This window comes from Halichoeres trimaculatus, unplaced genomic scaffold, assembly GCF_033239565.1.
Source record: "Halichoeres trimaculatus isolate MK-OKI-2021-1 unplaced genomic scaffold, fHalTri1.1 fHalTri1_scaffold_15, whole genome shotgun sequence".
In the NCBI taxonomy this organism is placed as follows: Eukaryota; Metazoa; Chordata; class Actinopteri; order Labriformes; family Labridae; genus Halichoeres; species Halichoeres trimaculatus.
This window is the reverse complement of record NW_027437193.1, coordinates 11,589,308-11,610,430: the sequence shown is the minus strand read 5'-3', so window position 1 is coordinate 11,610,430 and position 21,123 is coordinate 11,589,308. Positions and strand designations below refer to the sequence as shown.

At 39.7% G+C, this 21,123-nt stretch overlaps 1 protein-coding gene across 2 annotated transcripts in view; it reads right to left on the bottom strand.

Annotated features, from left to right (window-relative positions):
- Positions 1 to 21,123, bottom strand: part of pde1cb (phosphodiesterase 1C, calmodulin-dependent b) — a 131,336-nt gene that overhangs the window by 90,352 nt on the left and 19,861 nt on the right. For both annotated transcript variants that reach the window (XM_074688678.1, XM_074688680.1), the window contains exons 2-3: positions 4,927 to 4,977; positions 4,084 to 4,249 (exon numbers count right to left, since the gene is read on the bottom strand). In XM_074688678.1, coding sequence (XP_074544779.1) covers positions 4,084 to 4,249; positions 4,927 to 4,977 — 217 coding nt within the window. The remainder of the gene's footprint in view (positions 1 to 4,083; positions 4,250 to 4,926; positions 4,978 to 21,123) is intronic.

The window sequence follows — 21,123 nt, the reverse complement described above, 5'->3', positions numbered from 1 at the left end:
CAAATAGATAAAATAAGCACAAAGAGGTACGAAGATAATCAAGGAGCTGCATCAACCTTAATTAGCCGTTCAGGATACTTGAAGTGCAATGGGCTGTGCGGTTTAATCAGATAGTGGAACACTTTAAAAACACAATCAAAGCCTTTGAAATGTCGCCACATTCAGCACGACGTCTGCAGACTCTTACCTTTATTCAACCCCACTTTATGACAGTCAATAGCTCTCTTTTAACTCTCTCACTCCCATACTGCCTGAATCACATGACCCCTCTTCTATTCTCCAATAAAATCTAATTATCATCGCCTAGAGAATAGCAGCCAGCTCTGGCCTCGGAGGTGACACGGTGGTTACATCATTTTATGGATTACAGCTAGTTCCGCAGCCATTTAATCACCTTGTTCCATAATCTTACCATTTGTCATTCAGTTGTAGATCCCCGCAACTCCCAGAGGATTTGCCCTCTATTAACCACTGTTTGCAGGGGCCGAAGACTTCCCCTGACCTTGGTGGGACTTTCCAGACAGCAACATAAAAAGGCAATAAAGCTGTCTATTGAGGAGTGTGAAGTATATGGACTGGATGCAACAAAGCAGAAAAGATGAACTCAGCTGTTTTCTAAAGGGCACATTTGTTGTAAAATCAGCTCATGTGCTTTCCCGGTTTCACCAGTGAAACGACCTAAACGCAAGAAATTCACAGAGACAGGATTTCTTCCATGTATAACTGCTGCTGAAATGTATCCTCACCCTGCGGGCCAGCACACAGTTATGCAAATTGCTCAGTCCCAGCCAAAGATTTAGCAGCATCTGGCTTTTTCTTGGCATTTGTCCACCAATCTGATTAAAGCTACATCCTGATATATGACGCAGAAATAAGTCACTGTCTCTGCTGACAAATGAACTCTTCCCTCAATGGAAGATATGAGTGCTTTTCGCTGTTTGCTGGTGCTGGTCATATTTTTCTTTCAAAATAGAAGAAACTAGTCTGTGGCTTTTAACTGTAGGAACAGGCTGTGACCAGTCAAGTGGAAAATCGCTTTCTCCTTTCACCACTCAAATCTGGAAGAGTAAAAGACCTGTGGTCTGTAGGGGTGGACCAAAACACTACACAAAAGCACCATAGAAGAAGAGGCGACAGTTACTGCAATAAGACAAGGAGTGGGTTGTTATTCTCCGATTTCGCCTGGTTGTGATGCAGTTCTCCTGCCAGACATAACCGTTTGCAAACCAAACCGAACAACAGAAGAAGGAAAAGGTTGTGACAATCGCTTGAATTATGAATTTAAAACAAAGATTTAGAACAGTCAACATGACAGCTAAAACGCTGATATACATGACAGACTGTGCGTCATGGAAACACTAACACAAAGTTTGAGAGAGACAGTTAAAACAGAGCAACGCCTGTGATCACCAGCACAGTGCTGGTTATTTCTGCAGGGACAGGAGCCCTGCAGAGTGTTTCCTTTAGTATCCACACCTGCAGCGCACTTGATGAAGCATTGTGTGAGTCAGGACTGGGCAATTAATAGAAAATTAATCCTTACTGACATTCAGAGCCTCCAACCAACAAAATCTTGAACTGGTGGGTCATTTTAGATTCGTCTCTTCTTCTGTTGGTAGTGTTAAAGGTAAAAAGGAATGTTTTATGAAATGTAAAAGTTAATCGAACATTTATTTATCGAGGTTGAATCCAACCTGTTGTTTTTCTGCCTTGAGCCATGATATAAGGTTGAGTTTATTCACAGCCTCTGATGCACTTTGAAATAGGATAGAGTAGCCACCAGGCAACAGCTCAGCTCATATTCATGTGTTTCAGTCACGTGGCTTTGTTGCTTGATTTACTGCAGCCACCATCTTTGGGATTTTAGTGCAGCTGGCTGAACAATGTGGTGCTGACATGCAAAAAGATTGGGCACTGAGTTAATTTCAAAAGCAGTTGAACATGAAAAGATGCTATACAATCTTTATTTTAGTTACGTTTGTTCAGTTTTTTTCCCTTTCAGGACAGCTCAAGGAGTGTGTCTAGGTTTTTTTCTTCGGGGGCAGATGGGGGCATATTGTAGAAGGGTTACACCCTGAAATTAAACTTTTTTATTAAAAAAAAATGTCATACATCCATTCATAAAAATTCCACATTGTCCATGAAGTTCAGGTTTTGAAACTTCAGACAAACTAAGTGACAGCTCTGCTGGGGGCCAGGCAGAGTGGCAGAGGAGAGGAGTTTGAAAGTGATCTTGAAAAGTCTCCCCTCTAGATATATGATTGATCATAATCCACACTTTAAAATGAGATTATCAGCATCAATATTTCTGGTTACAGGATTTTAGGAATTGTAACTTCTTAGCTTCCAGTTTGCGTCAACCAGGACTGGATTGATGTATGGCACGTCTAGGTCTCTATGACAACACCACGCCGGTTGACCATGTTTAGTAGAAAGAAGAGATAAAACACAGAGATCTGACAGAAAAAGGACAGAAGAGCAGAAGAAGCTGAACAGGAGAATGATACAGCCTAAGCTAAAGGCTAATTAGAATTTTTGCTCAAGCTGTATCACTCTATAACACAAGGGCTAAACTGTTTTTGATAATGTTCATTCCAACCCACTTGCCGCAGTTCTTCTGCAGTGGTCTGTTCAAACTTGAGAGTCTATCAATAAAACGAAGAGTGAGGTTACCTTAGCTCTGCTTGGTAGATGACTGGCAGGACTTAGCTAACCAGGATTTACCAACATTACACATTGTGTCTTAGAGCACCGGACTGCCAGCTGTGCTAAATATTAACAGCTACTAAATTACAAACAAACTGACAGAGTTTACCTATTACATTAGCCTACAGAAATGTTGGAGCACCGGGCTGCTGATGTCACTAACATATAGCCGGCTTGATGTCACGTTTTTAAACAGTAGCACTACGTAATACCTCACCTGAGCTCATTGTATCAAGTAAAAAGTTGTCTTGAACAAAAAAAGTTGTTTTGATCCGATCTCCATTTGAGTCCAAAACAAATACACGCCTCACTAAAAGTAATTTGCAACTATGTACGAAGACTCCGGGCCACAAGGTGGAAAGGGGGTGCAATTAAAACAGACCCTCCTCAAGCATTTTTAAGTTCTTCATAGCATAGAGGACATTCAGTCTCAGGTCCGTCCTAAAGATTGTGTCACAAGTGATGTGTTGTCATGTGAAACCCATGAAAAGTTTGATCAAGTTTTGATCTGTCTCTTTGTTTCTGAAACAGTTTTTAACTGTTTCATCAGGATCCTGATGCTATTTCCTTTGCCTGTGTGCATACTCTGTAATTAAGTAGATGAATTACATGTTTCTCTTTCTCAGGCACAGGTAAGCACTGCAGTGGTCACAGAGCAGACCCGGTGACCGTTATGTAGTATTCTGACTGATTTTGGCTCCAAATGCCCATCTCTGACTCTGAATTTGAAGTACTGAGATAAGAGATAAAACACCTTTTCTACTCTTGGTTGTTTCAGAGCCATACCAGCTAACCATGTTCTCCTTTAGCATATTTTAAGTATCCTGTAATGAATGCTCACTCCACGCCACCTGCGGCATTCGTGACGGTCTCCCAAGCCATCAAGGTTAATTGGAATCAGGCGTTAAAAGACGTTCAATATTCCAAAAGTGACAACAAATTATGTTAATGGTGGTTTCAAGTCCTTGTTATCAAGGTGGAATCAATCATGCCCACGTCCCTCGAGGTCAGCAGCCATACATAGCAATTAGCACTGTGCGTGTGTGTGCATGTGTGTGTATGTGTATCAAGACTGTTAAATGTCACACTGTAGATTATTCTCTCTATATAAAAAGAAAAAGGTGTACATTAAATCTTGCCACCTTGGTGATCACTTTCACATCAATCAGAGTCCAGGAATAGAAACTGAACAATGTTGAATGATGATTGTTCGTTGTATGCTGACCTGTTTAATGCTAAAAGGTGTATCGACTGTATGCAAATGACGCCTGTGTAGGATAATGAGTTGGACACGGCTGTCGTTGTCCTGCTGCAGTGCGCCCGTGCGTCACTTCATTATAATTAACATGTAATAGAGTCAAACCATAAACAGCAAACCTGATGGCTGTTTTCTCTGTGGCATCTGGTTCATCTGCTGCAGGAAGCTCGTCGGCCAGAATCTCCTCAGGACTCCGTGGGTCATTCAGGGGGGCCTTCTGCTCTTTGCCTTTGATCCCCATCCCTGCCGTGATGGCGTTCCACAGAGCGCTCTGGGACTTTGAACCTGCAGAAAAAACAAACAAAAATAAAAAAACGTAAGTATCTTTGAATAAAATCACCAGTAAAGCACTGTTGTTTAGCAGGAATTTGTTTGTTTACGTGATCTATCAGAAAATATGGCTGTAAATCACCTGAGGATGTACATGGTTTTCAGATCTTGAGCCACTAACACTTGGATGCTTTTACAATGCTGCCCCCATGTGTCCGTATGTTGTCAATGGCAGTGAGTCTTTCAGCAGTGGCACATTCAAAACAGTGGGTAAATAAAGTGCAACAGGAAAGTTTTCAGCTCATTGATTATTTCAGATCCCCAAATTATCATCATCAAAGGGTTTAGTTATTTTGTAAAAGCAGTGTGTTTTCTAGGTAACAAAGAGCATATTATGTTCTGGTCATTTTACACCTTTTTATTTCCAGAAAAAAAAAAAAAACATTTCACAACAAAATCTCTATGTGCAAGGTTTGTGGTCTAATGACAAATGTATTTTTGAAAAATCTTGTAGCTGTTTTTTTCAGCTTTCAATCTCTTTGAGGTGGTCAGAGATCTCTGTGGCTAATATGCCGTTAACTCAGAGTAAAATGACCCTTTAATTATGTGCTCTCTAGGAGGTGAAATGGTTTGAAATAAATGAATTGATAAATAATGAAGCATGACTAATAATGAACAGGCATTACACTCACGTGAAAAACTGGCCTGCGGTCTGTTTGAGCTCTCCACATCTTCATTTGCCACTGAAGGAAGAAATCAGAAGACAGACGTTAAAAGTGTTCAACTAAAAATTCATTTTGGTCATCGTAGTTGTTTTCTGTAAGTTAGTGCAAAGATAACTACTGCCAAAGCCAACTTTAATTTAAGGTTATTAAAATGGAACAGCCAAGTGCCACATCCATTCTTTAATAAAAGCATCTATTTTATTCTGATTCTACACTTCTATCTCTGGCTCTGATGCTCTTTCTTAATCTAAGATAATGGAAGGGATGATGAAGAAGGTTAAATCTGGACGAGATATTTATATAGGGGCATGTTTACCTTGTCTTACCTTTGTCAAAGTGCCCAACTCTGGATTTAATGGCTCTGGTAATAATCACGAAGAAATTACTCATTAGCATAGTTCTTCTGTGCACTTGTCAAAATCCAGTGAAAAATATTCAAGTAATTTTTCACCATTATCAGTTTTTAGAGCAGAGGTTGAGTCAGTGCAAATCATTCTTATTGAATAAACTCAGAGTTCATTCAGTTGAAGTAAATGGATGCACAAAGAGTTAATGAGTTGCCCCTTCTTTTTGGCTAACTGACATTTTTCACAGTGCTGAAGACAAAGACTGTCAATTCTTCATCTTGACATACAGCAGAGAAACTTATTAACAGAATTTCAAAGAGGTCTCAGGTTTTTGCATTTGTACAAGAACTTAAGCTTCGAGGAGCTGGCAAAAATGAGGGAATTATGTCCTGTGTGTTTGAGAGGTAATTGGCTGTTCTCCACAAACCCACAAGCCCTTTAAAGTAACCGAAGGTCGCTGAGTGAAAAGGAAGTCATTGTACATCCTGAGTGAGCAGCTGAGGACTGAGCAGGTTATCATCTCCTGATAGAAGCCTTTACTCCATTGTACACTGAAAATAACAGTCTCTCCTCTGTGGGTTCCTGTTGTGGTGCTTCGTTTTTAACCTCTGCTCCCTATAAGAGGCTGGACACTTATGCACCTGTCTCTCATATGCTCCTGGGAGACCTTGTACACAGGTAGCTGGGTAGTTTCAAAAAAAGAATATCCCCCCTCATGCATTTTTAAACATACTTGAGTCCACAAGCACTGGGCAAATCTGCCAGTGAGTGCGGCTCAAAGCATGCCAAACCCATATTCGACAGGGTTTTTCAGACGTGAAACCCGTGTCATTCAGCTGTGGCGTTTGAGAACCAAAAACTCAGTTTTCTGGCGTCCACATAAAACCATGAAACCAAATTTCCAAGATCTTCACTTTGGCCAGAGTTTTCCGAAAACATGATTTTCAGGGACGTAAAACTGCGGTTTCATGTGGACGAAAGGCCTAAATGTCCAAAAATATATGCCATTTCCCTAACACCCAGCTTCATGTGGACATGGCCTTAGGCTCCCTTCCTGTTTGTTTGTTATCAAAAAAGTACTGGAACACACATAAACCAATAGCCAGGTCTCAGTGTGTTTGTGATACACATTCATCTTTTATTTTTTGCTCACATGTTTATACCTAAAACTAAGCTTTAAAAAAAAACAACCTCCATTGTTAGAGATAATAATAAGGGATTATTGAGCTTTTTTAAAGCTTTTTAGTGTCCCTCTGTTTCCCCTGTAGTAGCTTAAAATGATTGACACTTGTTTTGGAAATCTCTTATTATCTGAAACACTTTGTTTTAGCTGCTGTCCCTTTAAGACTCCTGCTCTACAAACCCCCTTCCCTCTGATTGGCCAGCTCTTTGGAGGCCTGTTGGGGCTCAAGAGCAGACCTTTCTGAGCAGTTTACAGACAGATTCAAGGATTTCTCCAATATCATTCAATTCAAATCAATAAAAAAAAGCTTTATATGTCCCCGGGGGGCACAGGCACACAGTAAAAAAAAATAGGGGTGTCCCAATCCGATACACTGATCGGTATCAGCGCTGAACATGGCTACTTTTGGAGGATCAGATAGTTTTTAGCTTTCACGTGTTTCCAGCACTGTCGCGCTTTACAGCAGCTGTAAGTCAAACTATGTTGCAAACATGTCCGCTGTGTGGGACTACTTCTCTTTGGAAAGCAATGATAGTAAAACAGCATCTTGCAACATCTGTTAAGTGAGTGTTCCTCAAGGAGGTACCCACAGGGCTCACTTTAATACAACAAATATGATTCGTCATTTACAACAGACTCACCCAGAGAAAGGGATCGGTATGGGAAGTCAAAAAATCTGTATTGGGACATCCCTAAAATTAATAACAGTAAATCTATAGCCATGTGTAGAAATGGGAAAGAAAAGTACCCTCTCTTTAAACTCTGAATTAAATCTCCCAAAACTAACTCAGGTTTCCTGGGTTAGCCCAGCAGATTAAATGCACAACCTATACAGATGCTATAGCCAGCATCTTCACATTTTTCCACCTTTCTTCAGCTCTCTGTCAGTGAAGGCAAAAACCCTCCACGAGATATCCTTAAAAATATTAAGGCTGAAAAAGATTGAGAAACATGCCAGCTGAGGAGCTGGCAAAATATCTTTGCAATTACACATCACTTGAGAACATCACACATTTCCCACAAAGATGTCTTTCAACTGTGCAAACAAACAAAAAAATGATGGTGCAAACAACAATTCTACATTTTGCCAAAGAAGCATTAATAAGCTCAGTCGAGTCAGCAGCACAAATCCAGCTCTGTAGTCTACCATTGTTGTTATTGTCCTCCTACTCAGTAAGGCTTTTGGGCTCAGAACGTGACACGCATGAGTAAAAAGGACTGTGACGTCTCTTTTTAGAGGATCCTTGTGCTGCCAGTTTAAACAGTCACAGAGCTATTTCAAAAGTTTGCATTTTCAGCCGCCCAAAAAACGGTTTCCATGTAAACACAACAATAATTCATTGTTTTCCACTGAATACGTTTCACTGCCCCCTTCCCAGCCTCTTGAGCTCTGGACTTCTCTCTACATGCTGCCTGATGCTTTCCACTCTCCCGGCAGTACTGTGAGCTCCCTGTCAGTAGCTTCACTCATGCTGCATTACTTGTGTTGTTCATGGATTTTCCTGTGCCTTACCTTTTTACCTCCCTCCACTGAGCCCCAAAGCCTCCCCACTCGCCTCTCCGCCTCTGATCTTTAAGTCACACAGCTGCCTCAGTTCAACCTGTGCTACCCGAGCCACAATTCCCCAAACAGTCCCTGCTCTTGTGCATCTGTCGACACGGCTTCCCTGCCAACTTCACGGAGTCTCAGACTCACCTCTAACCCCAACAAGTGTACTGCTGCCAATTACCATCCACTTGTTTGCAATAAACACCCCTTTAACAACCTTTTTCCCTCTCTGTGGTCTTGTATTTGGGCTCTGTTTATAAGCAGTTTGCAGGATGTTTCAAATAACTAAATAATTAATAACAGCTTTGTGCTGCGAATGTTTACTCTCCTACCTACAAGATTTACACAAGTAAAACAATATGAAGGAAAGATTTTAGGAAACATAGACGTGCTCTTGCTGGGATTTGTGCCACCAGTGACTGGATTTCAATTACTGTACTGAATTTGAAAAGCACGATTTAATGCTTTCAGAATAAATGTATTTGCTTGGGAATTGTACTCTGGTAGATGTACGTTTGTGATACACCGCCCCCTGCAGTCTGGGAATAGACACCAACGATCTTATGCACGGATCTCATGTATCTGATTTCCAGGCGTCACATTCGCGCGGAAAGCATAGCACAGCCTTAACTCAGATTCAGTTCTACGACTCAATTTCCATTCAGCATGGCACAGACATTACATCTAACGTCCATGAGGAGGTGTAACCAAATACAGATTCACAGAAATCCTCTTCTTATCCACAAAAAACTGAAGTTTCCAGCAAATCTAGTTATTCAGTTTGTGATGTTCTGACATCATGGAAATAATGCCATCACAGCTCACTCTTATCAGGTGAAGAGTACAGCCACAGACCATGATGCAGTTTTCATGGACCTGTTATTCTCATTTATTCTCATACATGAAGCCTAGCAATAGCGGCCATTGTGCTATGACTTGGAGTTGAGACCAAAGCCTTTGTACCTGTCAAACAGCTACAACACCTCACCTGTCATTCAAATCAGCCACGTCCCGATTGTGCTTTTTAGATTGAATCCTTAATTTACCCTAAACAGATATCTTATACACAACTGTACCCCTTCCTGTACAGTTTTACTTCTTCTGTAAAAAATGTCCATTCTTCTTTAGGAGTTCATCTGGGGTTTTTTCAATTTGGCTTTTTTAGGTAGCCCCAAGTGGACTCTCAAGGAACTGAAGTTTAATGAACTGCACAACCTGCACTGGGCTTCATTTTCAGACAACTGAAGTTGCTGCTTCACAAAAGCCATATTCTGTATAATTTATATAGGTAGAATCAGTGAAGTCACCCGTTTGTTTCTGATATAGTGTTATGAAGCCCATTGTGAAGATCTGTCAAATTGTTAACAGTGAACTCAGCCTAGCTTCTTTCAGGTTAGGATGAGGCAAAGAGGCAGGTCTAGCTTCTTTAAAGACAGTGACAGGTTATCCACCTGTCAGTCAAGTTAGCCTCCCTCTTACAATGGCAAAACTTCTAAATTTAACAACTTCAAAAATCACAAGTCATAAAAAAACATCGTACAGTTGGTGAAGAAATGTAAATAAGCTATTCAGACCCACAACATTTTTGAATCAGGCTGAAAACATGCTCATGTTTGCAGCAAAATTAGTTTTTTTTTTTTGACTTTGTGTGTTTGGGGTTTGCATAATTTCTCCAGCCTTGTTAGAGCTGAAAATGTAAGAACGACCCATAATGTAATAAAAAAAATTAATAAAGCCTGAATTGTAATAGCTGACCCAAAATGTAACAAGTTGATACATTTGGGGCAAAAAGTTAGTCCTTTTTTATTACATGTCACTTTTGTTACATTTTGGGTCAGTTATTACATTTCGGTTTTATAACATTCTTTTTTAAATTAGATTTTGGGTCGTTGTTACATTTCGGGCTCTAACAAGCCTTAAGCAAAATCTCAGAGTTCTGTAATTTTTAGCACTTTTGTGCTGGTGACGAGATTTAAAGGGACAGCTTTCTCTGCTGGTATAATTATCATGTGCTGTGAATGAAACTAGACCTGCAGGGATAATCCCAATGCCTAATTTACAGTCTAGTGCTGGGCAGACAGCCAAAGGAAGACATCATCACAAACAGAGTAAGGGATAAAATGGGAAACATACGCTGCAAGGCCACGTAAGGATGCTGTTCCTTCAAAATTAATCCTGTTATTTAACAAGTGTTGGTAAATTATGTTTGCAGTGAAGTTAAAACAGGAATACCCTGAACTGTTTAATTGTCCAGTTTTTTATTTGTGGACCAATGCCAACAGTCTTCTGAGGGATCATCAGGTCAACACAGTGCCAACACATGGCCCCACAGCAGGGATCAATTTTATTTATAGCTTCAATCCTTCTGGGAATGGCAACACCAAAGCTGGTGGCATCCAGCCAAGAAGATCTAAAGATAAGACTCCGATGAGCCATTTTTGGTTCAGGCCAAAGACGATGCATCCAGCAATAAAGAAGACACTGATGAAAGTCTCAGAATCGACATGTTAACAACCTAAATCACTGATATCTGGACCTACTGAATGAATTGGTTGGACACTTCCAGTCAACTGTCAACTAGCACATTTTAAAGCAACAAAGACTTGATGGTTTCCTAGTTGATGATGTCAGAGACACCATGAACCCTGGTCAGGCCTAGACTTTGATCCAAAGTCCAGGATGGAGATGAACATCTGCATGATCAAAGCTTAGCTCCACAACCTGTGGTTAGCTGGGCTTATACCTGGACAGTCCTGTGACGTTCCTCTGGCCTTTACAGACCCTTTCAGCAAAGCAAAATCTGAGTCCTTTGAAGGCAACAGGCTCATTCTGCAGATCTCAGACTAGATATAGCTGTTTTAATAAGATCACCCAAAAAAACATTTTCGCACAGGCACATCCTGCTGTCTTTAAATGGGGACATTTTTTTTTTAATCTTGTTAAATCTCCAAATTATTTCCCATAAAAGTGCTGTGACAAAATGCTTCAATATCCTGCTACTGTTATTATTATTACCATCAGCTAAGCTCCTCTAACCACCTTCAAGTCAAGCTCCTTTTGCTGCATTTCTGCTTCATAACATGTGATTTGTTGTGGTATGTTTTCCCATTTGTGTCAGTGAATAAACCTTTACAGGCAGCACGACCTTCAGTTCGGCTCGCGGTGCTTCCATTTCTGTATCATTTCTGTCTCGCAGTGAAAATGTCATCGCACTGAGCGCTGCACTGGAAATGTGTTGCTGCTGCTCATGAAAACAGACATCATCGTCATCATGATCTGTTGGAGGTCATGGGCAAGTTTAAATGTGGGCTGTTTGTTTGTATGCCTTGTTAAATCTCTCCCACTGGCAGAGCATTTAGCCTCTTCGTCATCTTCCTGTGATGAATACAAGCAATATTGTCTGATTCAAGGTATTGAGAATAATCTGACAGAACAGATATTTTCCATGTTGAGTAAATTAAACCATCAAAGATGTTTGAAAGATGAACAAAGCTTGACTCTATAGAAGATAGTTTTAATCCATCTTGACAGTATCTTTTAATATCCTGAGTTTGCCTTGTATTATTGAGAATTATTTGACTGTGGGTGAAAGATTTCAACTATTCATTGAAAAGAACTGAGCGCTAACCCTTTAGCTCTAAAGTGCTTGAAGTGACCTCAGACCCATTGATGTGCAAAATCCCTCAATTTAGACTCTGAATTTAATGAACCCAAAAGCCTTGCAAAGTATAACTTCATGTTGAGTTGCACTTTGGAGAAGAGTTCAGGGGCAGTAATCATGCAGCTGATGCAGGCATAAAGGTTCCTGAATGATACGTTACAGTAACATTTCTTAGTCAGTGTGTTTCCTGTTTATATGTTGAATATTGGGTCCAACTGATCATTCAGTTGTTGTTGTTTTCTAATAATACTGTGACTGTGAAGTGAAAAATATGTTTACAGCATTCAAATCCAAAATAAATTACCTTGAACGGGCACAAAGTATGATATTGTATCATTTTGTATTCATGTTGCTTTGAATTGTATTATGTTGTACTGCGTTGTGCTGTACCCAAGCAGCAAACTAAAGGTGAATTCACACCTGGATTGTTTGGGGCAGCTGTTCCGAAACAGTGAGCAGCCCCCCCGAAACCCCGGTTTGTTTGGGCATATGTGAACAACTTCCATTCAAGCCCTGTAGCAGTTCTTTTATGGTGAGAACACAAACGCCCAAGCAACTGGCACAACTGACTCATAACTGTGGCTCACACTGTAGTAATGCGAGCAGTAATGAGCTGGGTTGACAACTGTACAGTCAAAACGGTAGAAGAAGAAGGAGTAGTAGAAAAATCAACCACAGCAGCTGAAGAAGAGGAGAACGAAGAACTAAAGAAAATGAGTCGTGGAGCAGTGAAGAAATAAAGTGCCTTATTGAAGTGTCTTAACGCATTCAGGACTCTAAAAAACTACGCATGTTGATCATGTAGTGCACCATCCTGCTAGCCCATCTGGAACATGAGCCAGATAAACGCTAATTAGCCACACACGTTATTGATGCTCCATGGATGTTCTTCCCTGTGGAAAGCGGGTAAGAACATGAATGAATGGATGCATGAAGATAATGAGAGAAAAAAATTGATCGCACATTTGTTTACAACTTTGGACCGCAAGAGACTTTTGCCTTGTGAACACAAACGAACCAAATGACAATTGTATCATTTTTGCCCCTGAATTGGAACAAAGCAAACAAGCCACAGTTGTGAATACACCCTAAGAGTATACAGCCTATGTGGAAAATCTAAAAACTGCAGTTCTTCAAGAGTCCACTTGAGGCTGGCTGCCGAAACCATAGACTGTATATAGAGTGGACAGCGTGGCTCCGCCATTTATCATTGTACGGTTTTGAAGCCAAAATTCCCCCGTCACAGGCGTAGCCATTGGCAGCAATTACAGCCAGAGTCTGCGCAGTAGAGACGATGAGGGATTCTGGGAGAATCTGAGTGGAGCTGGGTGACCAAAATAATGTTTGTTTTTTTTTTCTTTCGAGAGTCTAATCACTTCTTGACTCTACCTCCTGATATATTTTATAATCCACAAAAAAATACTCAAGAACGGCAGCTGCCAATCATCGTTAAACGTTACGTAAAGCCTCGTTTTTAACCTCGTATAACTAATGAAAACGAAACTTTTCAGAGAAAAGAGGACTTGAATACAAGGCAGCCAAATGATATCTTATATCAAATCACCACAACAATCGGATGTGAAAAACATTTCTATGAGATGTATTAATTTTTTAAAGTTTGACCACAGCCCATCTGGAATGACTGGAAAGCCGGATTTCTTGACCTATACTGCAGCCAGCCACCAAGGGGTCGGACGTCCATTTTTTTTTACAGTCGATGGCCGAAACACCAAAACACAGAAAAAATAATTTAAAGTAAGACGGCTTTTACAGCATTTATTAATGTTTACACATAAGCTCACTAACAGTTCAACTTCTCATTTCTCTATCAGCCCTCACTGTATGGGGATGATTTATTTCTTTATCTTGTTATTTCAGTTTTTGCAATTAAAGATACTGGACTTATGAGTTTTGCCCATATAAGGGCATGGCTTTCTTAAGAGGCAAAAGACCTGCTACTTGAGCTCATCTAAACTCAAATGAAGCTACGTTGTCACACAGTGATGAATCCCACTAAATCTGATTCTCTCTTATATCAAAAGACATCACATCTTTTCATATCATATCCTAGAATATAGTATAACATTGTATCATAACACATCATATCATATCAATAATGATATCAATATCTGATTGTATCGTATCCAGTCATTTTAGGCTCATATCAACTTGTATCCTGCTGTCCTGCATAGTTCAGTATGATAATATCCTGATATACCATTTTGAACTAGATCGCATCCAATTGTATTGCACCATATTGTATGTTGTTGCGTTATATTGTTTTGTGTCTAGATCCTTTTTTTTAAGTTTACTTCACTGACATGAATTCTTGAAATCAGTCCCATTAGAGATTAATATCTATGACAATGCACCTTATTAACCATCCAGCTAAATAACTACAACAATGTTGCTTCATTAATGCCAACAAAATGAGAACAATAGTGACGCAGATGTAATCTTGGATTTACAGGTAGAGATTTTTCCCCTTCACTGAATTCCACCCACACTCATTAATATTTGTTGCTCAACAGAAGGAGAACGTCAGGTTCCTCTTTCCACATTGCAAATTGTTTTGTAAACAGTGACAGATCACAGCGAGCAAGGTCAAGACAAAATAACCCTTTCTAAATGTTACTGTGCAAATTCTTATTGGAAAACCAAAAACTTATCTGAAAGTTGCCAAGAATCAAGCTTTGTAGGAATAAACTGATCCCTTCTTTAAATCTCCCTCATGCCAACAAAGTGACAGAAACCTAAACACCACTGGCACAGTAAAAACTAAGTGAGATAAAGGGCAAAGTTGTTATAAAGGTTTTTCATTAAAAAACATCACTATCAAAGTGTTCAGCATGAAACAAAATCCTCTTCAGTGCCATTGTTTCTGTGCCAGTACAACATGTTTCAGTGCCAGCGTTCTCAGTTCAGGTCTTGTTTTCCATGCCAGCATTCGGTGTCACTTTCTTGGCGCCATAAACCTGCCTCTGTCTCTTTTAAATGTTCCTTTCTCTGCTTTCAATTTGTTCACACTGCTGCTGCTGTGTGCACCCGTGACTTCCCATCATCATCCAGTCTTTATAGCATTATCATTTGATCAGCACAAGTCTTAACTCAGTGTGAGGATTCATCATTCTGCTGCTTGGTGGCGACACCCCTCAATTAGAAGATCTCTCTGCAGAGTCGGGATGCCAAAAACTTCCAGACAAGACTAATTATCACATCATCTGTTCTAATTAATAAGTATCTGTACTTTGTTTGCCTGTCGCTCTTGATTGAAGTACTAATTAATTCAATGAATTGAATCATTCAGCTCTCCAGCAAAGAGGAGATTCAGACAAAACCAGAGCGTCGCACATTAATTCTAGCTATTAAACAATCTCTGACTGGATTAGTTCCTGAAATGTTATTATGTGTACAGTAACAAAATTATTTTTCATAAATCTGTTACACTTCACTTTTGATACGTTGTTCTAATTCTAAATGTTTAAGTTAAAAGCAAAAATTTGTTGCAACTATCTGATGATTGTTAGTTATTGTTTCATATGGATTAACTAAGTGATTAAAGTTTTCAAAAGAGCTCACAGCAGGTGTACAGCATTGACACAGATTGAACAATTTTGATGTGGGTGTACAAATTTAGCAAACTTCCAAAAATCTACCCCCTCCTGTTGGCCCTCTGTTTTAAGGACCAAAGGGAAAGGGATAAAAAAACATCTCGAAACGCGGTGCCACCTGCCACTCGATCTCTGTTATGTCATCACCTCTTGATGCGCGCTGGCTGTCGTAGGCAGAGCAACTGTTCATTCACATCCATACCAAACACATTTTTACAAAGTGATTGTAAACCAATGTCAAATTAGGGTGGCACATATACAGCAAACAGACATCACCACAATGCACCGCATCACATCAGTAACAAGACAGCAAAGCCATGAAAAGCGAATGTTAAGCAAACGTAATGTTAGCTTATCATAGCTTATGGAACTAATGCAGTTCCTCAATGCAGCTTAGCTGTCCAATCACTCATGAAATGCAGCCCACTGCAGTGACTGTGTCACCCTGGTCTGACATCAGAGTAGCTATTATTGGCTATAGCTATTAGGGATGGGTACCGAATTAGATACTTTTATATGTACCATCCAAAGTCTATCAAAAGTACCGAGTACAAATTCAAGAAAAATCAAAAGGTGCCATGTTTAGATAGCTAAATGCATCCTTGTGACTGTGAAGGAGTGGAAGAGTAGGCCATTTTCCATGCTGGACATGAACACAGCATTGCAAGGTTATATATTGAAGAATAAATATGTTAAATTGAAGAATTGAGAATTTAATATTAAACAAATTGATATTTTTTACCACATAAACACAAAAAAAAAAAAAAAAATTGGAACCCTTGACCACCAATACCGATTGCCAGGTACCAGGCATTGTTTCAAATATAAAAGGTACCCATCCCTAATGGCTATAGCTATAACAGGGTTAGATTGATCGCTTTAACAATTGATTCCAGAGTAAAACCAACAGTTCAAAACATGGCTAATATTAACGTGAAGTAGCAAAGGATTAGATGTTTGGTTTTTCTAAAAAAAAAACGATATCATGGAAAATCTGTTATACCCCTTGGTTTAAAGTAAGGTCTTATTTTGTCAGGCTGTGTAGTTTCCCATGGCCCTTTTCCTTGATCTCGTGGAGAATGGGGACACTCCTTTACTACACGTGCATGCACAAAACCAAGGACTAAGGGGTAGAACTGGGATTGGTCCAGAGTCTAAGAAAGAGTTCATATTACATTTTTTAGTGAAGTGTTGTAGGGTTTGACTTCACTTTATCCACATTCACTCGAAACAAATGTAACAACTGTGCAGTTTCCCTTACCCCTAATGTCAGATTCTTTTTACACATTTCAAACAATTCAGGCCTCATTTTTTGTCTCTGTGGGCTATATCTTGAAATCAGACTTCTATCAAGACTTGTTAGCTGAATGTGGTTCATATTTGTTACCCAACGAGACATTTATTCTAATTAACGCTTGGTTTGTCATTTAGTAATTGTAAAGCAGAACGTTAGTTGATGTCCTGTTAGTTACTGTGATATCTTAATTTAAATGCAACACTACATATTTGGTGATGGATGGTAACTATCTGGAAAGGGACAGTAGTTGTTTATCAAGCAGAGATAGATTTGATCACACTGTGTTGAGACAAAATTTGCTACTTCTTGGTGTCTGAATGGAGCACACTAAAAATGAATTCCAAAAAATAAAATTCAGACATGAGCCTGAGGATGTGACATTTATAAAGTCCTGCTCTTAAAACAATTCCATGGTATGGAAATACTCCACAATCCTAAGATTCAGCTGATAAATTCAAATTGTCTGCATGAAATGAGATTTTCCAACATGAGCAGAAAACTAACAGAGCTAACAAGCCTAACACATCACTAAACAGCACAGTCAGAGTCCAGGCAGAGGCTGCCAGCTACAGTCCAGGCTCAGAGTTTAATAGAGGAGTGAACACAAGGTGTCCAGCCAGGCAATGAGGTACCAGCGCTGAGGAGTCATGCTTCAGAGGAGGTGATTGGCAAAATGCTGCACAGACTGAAACCCAGGCACGGTGAGCAATTGATTGTGACACTCATGGGTTACCATGACAACTGCCATGCTTGTGGACAGTGAGGCTGTGATATAGGCCACTTGTGAATGAGGCAGGCTTTTAGAGGTAACAAGGTGTGCTCATGTTAGTTGAAACTACAGTGCCTTTTTTATCTGGGGTGATTAAATTTATAAAAGAGGCTTCAACAAATGAAAATATCATCAACATACAACTTTTTCGTTTTTGATTTTCACCAACTGCATCAGTGAAGCTATCCTCTCGTCAAATTGCTAACACACAGATACCTGAGCAAATGAGTTGTAAAAGTGACTCCCAAAACAGTGGGAAATTCAAAATCAATGAACAATTCAAATCAGATGAAAAATGAATTGCAATATCTTCTATAAACAGCAGAAGGTGCCACCTGTCTGAGACTTTCTTTATTTAACAATGTCCCTCAAATCAGTGGCCAAATAGTTATGTATGAAGCGGATACTTGGGCCGCTTGCCAAACTAACCAATTTAGCATGTTTTTGCAAAACAGATCTAGATCTCAATGGGTTTTATGTGGTTAAATAAAGGTTAAATAAAAAATAAATTTTCGCATTCTATATCAATATCTATACCATTGCTAGCTTTAATCAATGAAGTTGGAAGGATTTCTTTTTCTTGCCTAGCACATTGTGACAGTTTTTAAGATGTGTAAAACTTTTTTTGTTTCGATCTTGCCAGCTAGGGAAACCCCTGACAAGAGACGATAATCTGAGATCAAAAAGGATTAAAAGAAAAAAAAACTCATACCCATTTAATTCCAAGAGTATTGCCACAGAGAGAAACAGAGACATAACAATCAACATTAAAACATCATTAGAGCTTATTCCTCTGCAGGGTTTCAATCACATCAAACACTTCTTTCTCCCAAATGTCCTTTTGCTTGTTTTTCCTTAATCAAAGAGTTTAACTTTTCATTTCAAATAAAAGTAACTGTTGAGGTGAAAAGGGCAACATAAATGCATGAGATAGAACAGTTTAGTGAGATCACCTCACTCAAAGCTTGAGCACAGACTACTGTAGGTTGTTTATCTCCTTAAGATACTAACATTCAACTAAAAGAAGACATCAGATCCCATGATGGACCTTTAAAGTACCCATAGAAGTGATTTAAATAAAGACGTAACTAATTTAAAAATAAATGCTGTCATTACAATTCACAGCATGTCTTTCCCTTGTGCAAAATAAGTACATGAAGTATGATGTGATGAACTTTTAAAACAACCTCTTTGCCACCTCTCTGGTTTGCAGCAAACACATTTAATTGCTTGATATTTCTATCTGTGTGGATGGAACTGCAGTTAATAACTGACACCACTAATATGTCTTCAAAACACTGAGGTAACAGCCAGATAAACCTTGGTTGAAAGGCCAAACATCAGTGTTATGTAATAAGTTGCATCACCGTTAGGTAATGTGACATGTAACAATGTTTTTCTTAAAACAGATGGATATAACACCTGCCTGAAAGGAAGCAAGCCAATTCAGGATCAGTTTCTAACCTGAGCTCTCAGTGTCAGATTCTCTGGTCGATCTTTGCTGATCCTGCACCGTGTGTGTGTGCGTGTGTGTGTTTTTAGTATCCTCTAAAGAACTGTCCTTCTTCCTCTTCTCACCTGGTCGTACATAGGCTCTGTTTCTTTTGTTTTCCTCTGGCTTTCTTCATGAGTCTCATATGAAGGCACAAGTATTGTTTCTATATTTATCACCTCTCACGGTGGCCCTGAGTTTTCTTGACATCCAGAGAAAAGTGCTTGAGTTGACACAAAGTTTTGACAGCAGCAGAGTTTTAACTGCAGCTGTCAACGCTAATATCAATCCAACAGCTTACAAACTGCAAGTCTTCTGAAAAAATCAATCAGTGACTGAATTCACCACCTTACAAATATAAATTAAACTTTCATTCATTCCGTTTGGCTTCATTTCTCGCTACCTCTGACTCCTGGGAAATATCCGTCTCTTCAGCAGCTAAATTCTCCTCCATGTTCAACATTTTATCATTTCATGTTCACTTCTGTTCATAGCTGGGCTGGTTGCGTGGGTTTATCACGACCTTGTTATCCTGCCTGCTACATCTAAAAACAAGGTTTATGAGAGCAGAGAGAGTGAACCAAAACAGTAAAGCTGCGGGCTGTGAAACCAAATCAATGAGCTTAAAGCCACGGTAATGCTCTTTAGAGCTCAGACAAGGTATGAAGATAGGTGATCATCGTGGATTGTCTCCACGAGGGACCCATTTCACATCACAACTAGTCCTCTAGTCATACTGTGTACATGAAAGTGCTGACAAGTGCAGCTCCAGCTAATTCCACACCATTAAGACACAAGAAACAGAACTATCTATGTTTGATCAGCTGTTTATGTAAAAAAAAAAAAAAACATAATTACCTCTCTTGTGAGGATTTACCCATCAAAGGATCAGGGTTAAATTAGTAAGCATGTTCCTGTTTGACCTAAAAGTGCAACAAAAGGCCATCACTACGAGAGTTAGCCTTTTTTTAGTGCCTCCTGCCAACAGGTGAACTGCCACTCCAAAGACAACCTCCATCAAGGTGTGTAGCCAGCATGAGGTACAAAAAATTGCAGTTCCTCCAGTGTCCACTTGAGGCTGGCTCCAAAAGTCCAAGAGATCATATTAACACCCATATTGAAATGCTTATTTTTACACCAAAAACATGTGTTTACAGTCAGTCAAAAGAACTGTTTCCATCCTAGTAGCTTCTTCGTCTTTTTATTCATAAAGGTGTGGGAACTTTCATAACTCACTGCTTTAAAAGATAAGGGTTAACTTGATGGACATATGGGTTACCTGTAGCTGTTAGCCATGTAGCTAAAAAGCTTTGCTTCTTGGCAACCTCTGGAAGTTAAAAACAAAGTTATAACAACCGCAATTCTTTGAGACCAAGCGGCAACCTCCGGTCTCAGAATGTGAGACAATGCGGAAGTGCTAAAACCTGCTGTTCGTCGAGTGTTCGCTTGAGGCTGGCTCCAGAAGTAGCGGGAGTCACAAACACACCAAGCCAAAAAAATCAGTTTTCAAAGCAGAAATTTACCTATTTACAGCCTGGTTAAAAAAACGTCTCCTGTCTGAGTCGCTAATTTTATTACCGGGGTAAATTTTTTTCTAACGTAGCCGTTCAGGGGATATTAAGATCACAAGCTCCCCCAATAAGAGGCACAGCTGAGGGTCACGTGATGGCCGGTGCCCTATGGCTGTAGACGAAGCCCTTGCCACCAATATGGCCGCTATAGCCAATGTGCCTCATTTTCCGTTACAGAAACAGATGGGTGACGTCAGCGAGACTACGTCCATGTTTTATACAGCCTATGTTTGAGACTCCACCTGAGGTTGGCTGAAGTAACAACATAAACCATTAACACACATATTTACAGCCTGGTTCAAAAACCAGCATGGGTCCAAATAGCTCATTTCTCTAGCCATACGCAGTATTTTTTAAGCTATCAAACTCAGGAAATTTGCTCATATAAGGACATGGCTGACTCATGTGACAGGTGGGACCCTGTAGCTGCCTGCAAAGAGGCTAAAGCAAGTCTTTGACTCATCCTGACTCAAACAGAGCTAGGGGCTTCAAAACTTTGTATCAGAAACAGATGGGTGACATCACAGTGACCACATCAATATATTTTACAGTGTATGCTGCCAATGTTGAGCTTCAAATTTCTTCTCCTGAAAACAAATGGGTGAGGATAACGAGACCTGCCGTCTGTTTACACCACAGATATTTTCTTTCAGAAATGCAACAGAACACTTGTTGAAAAAGCTT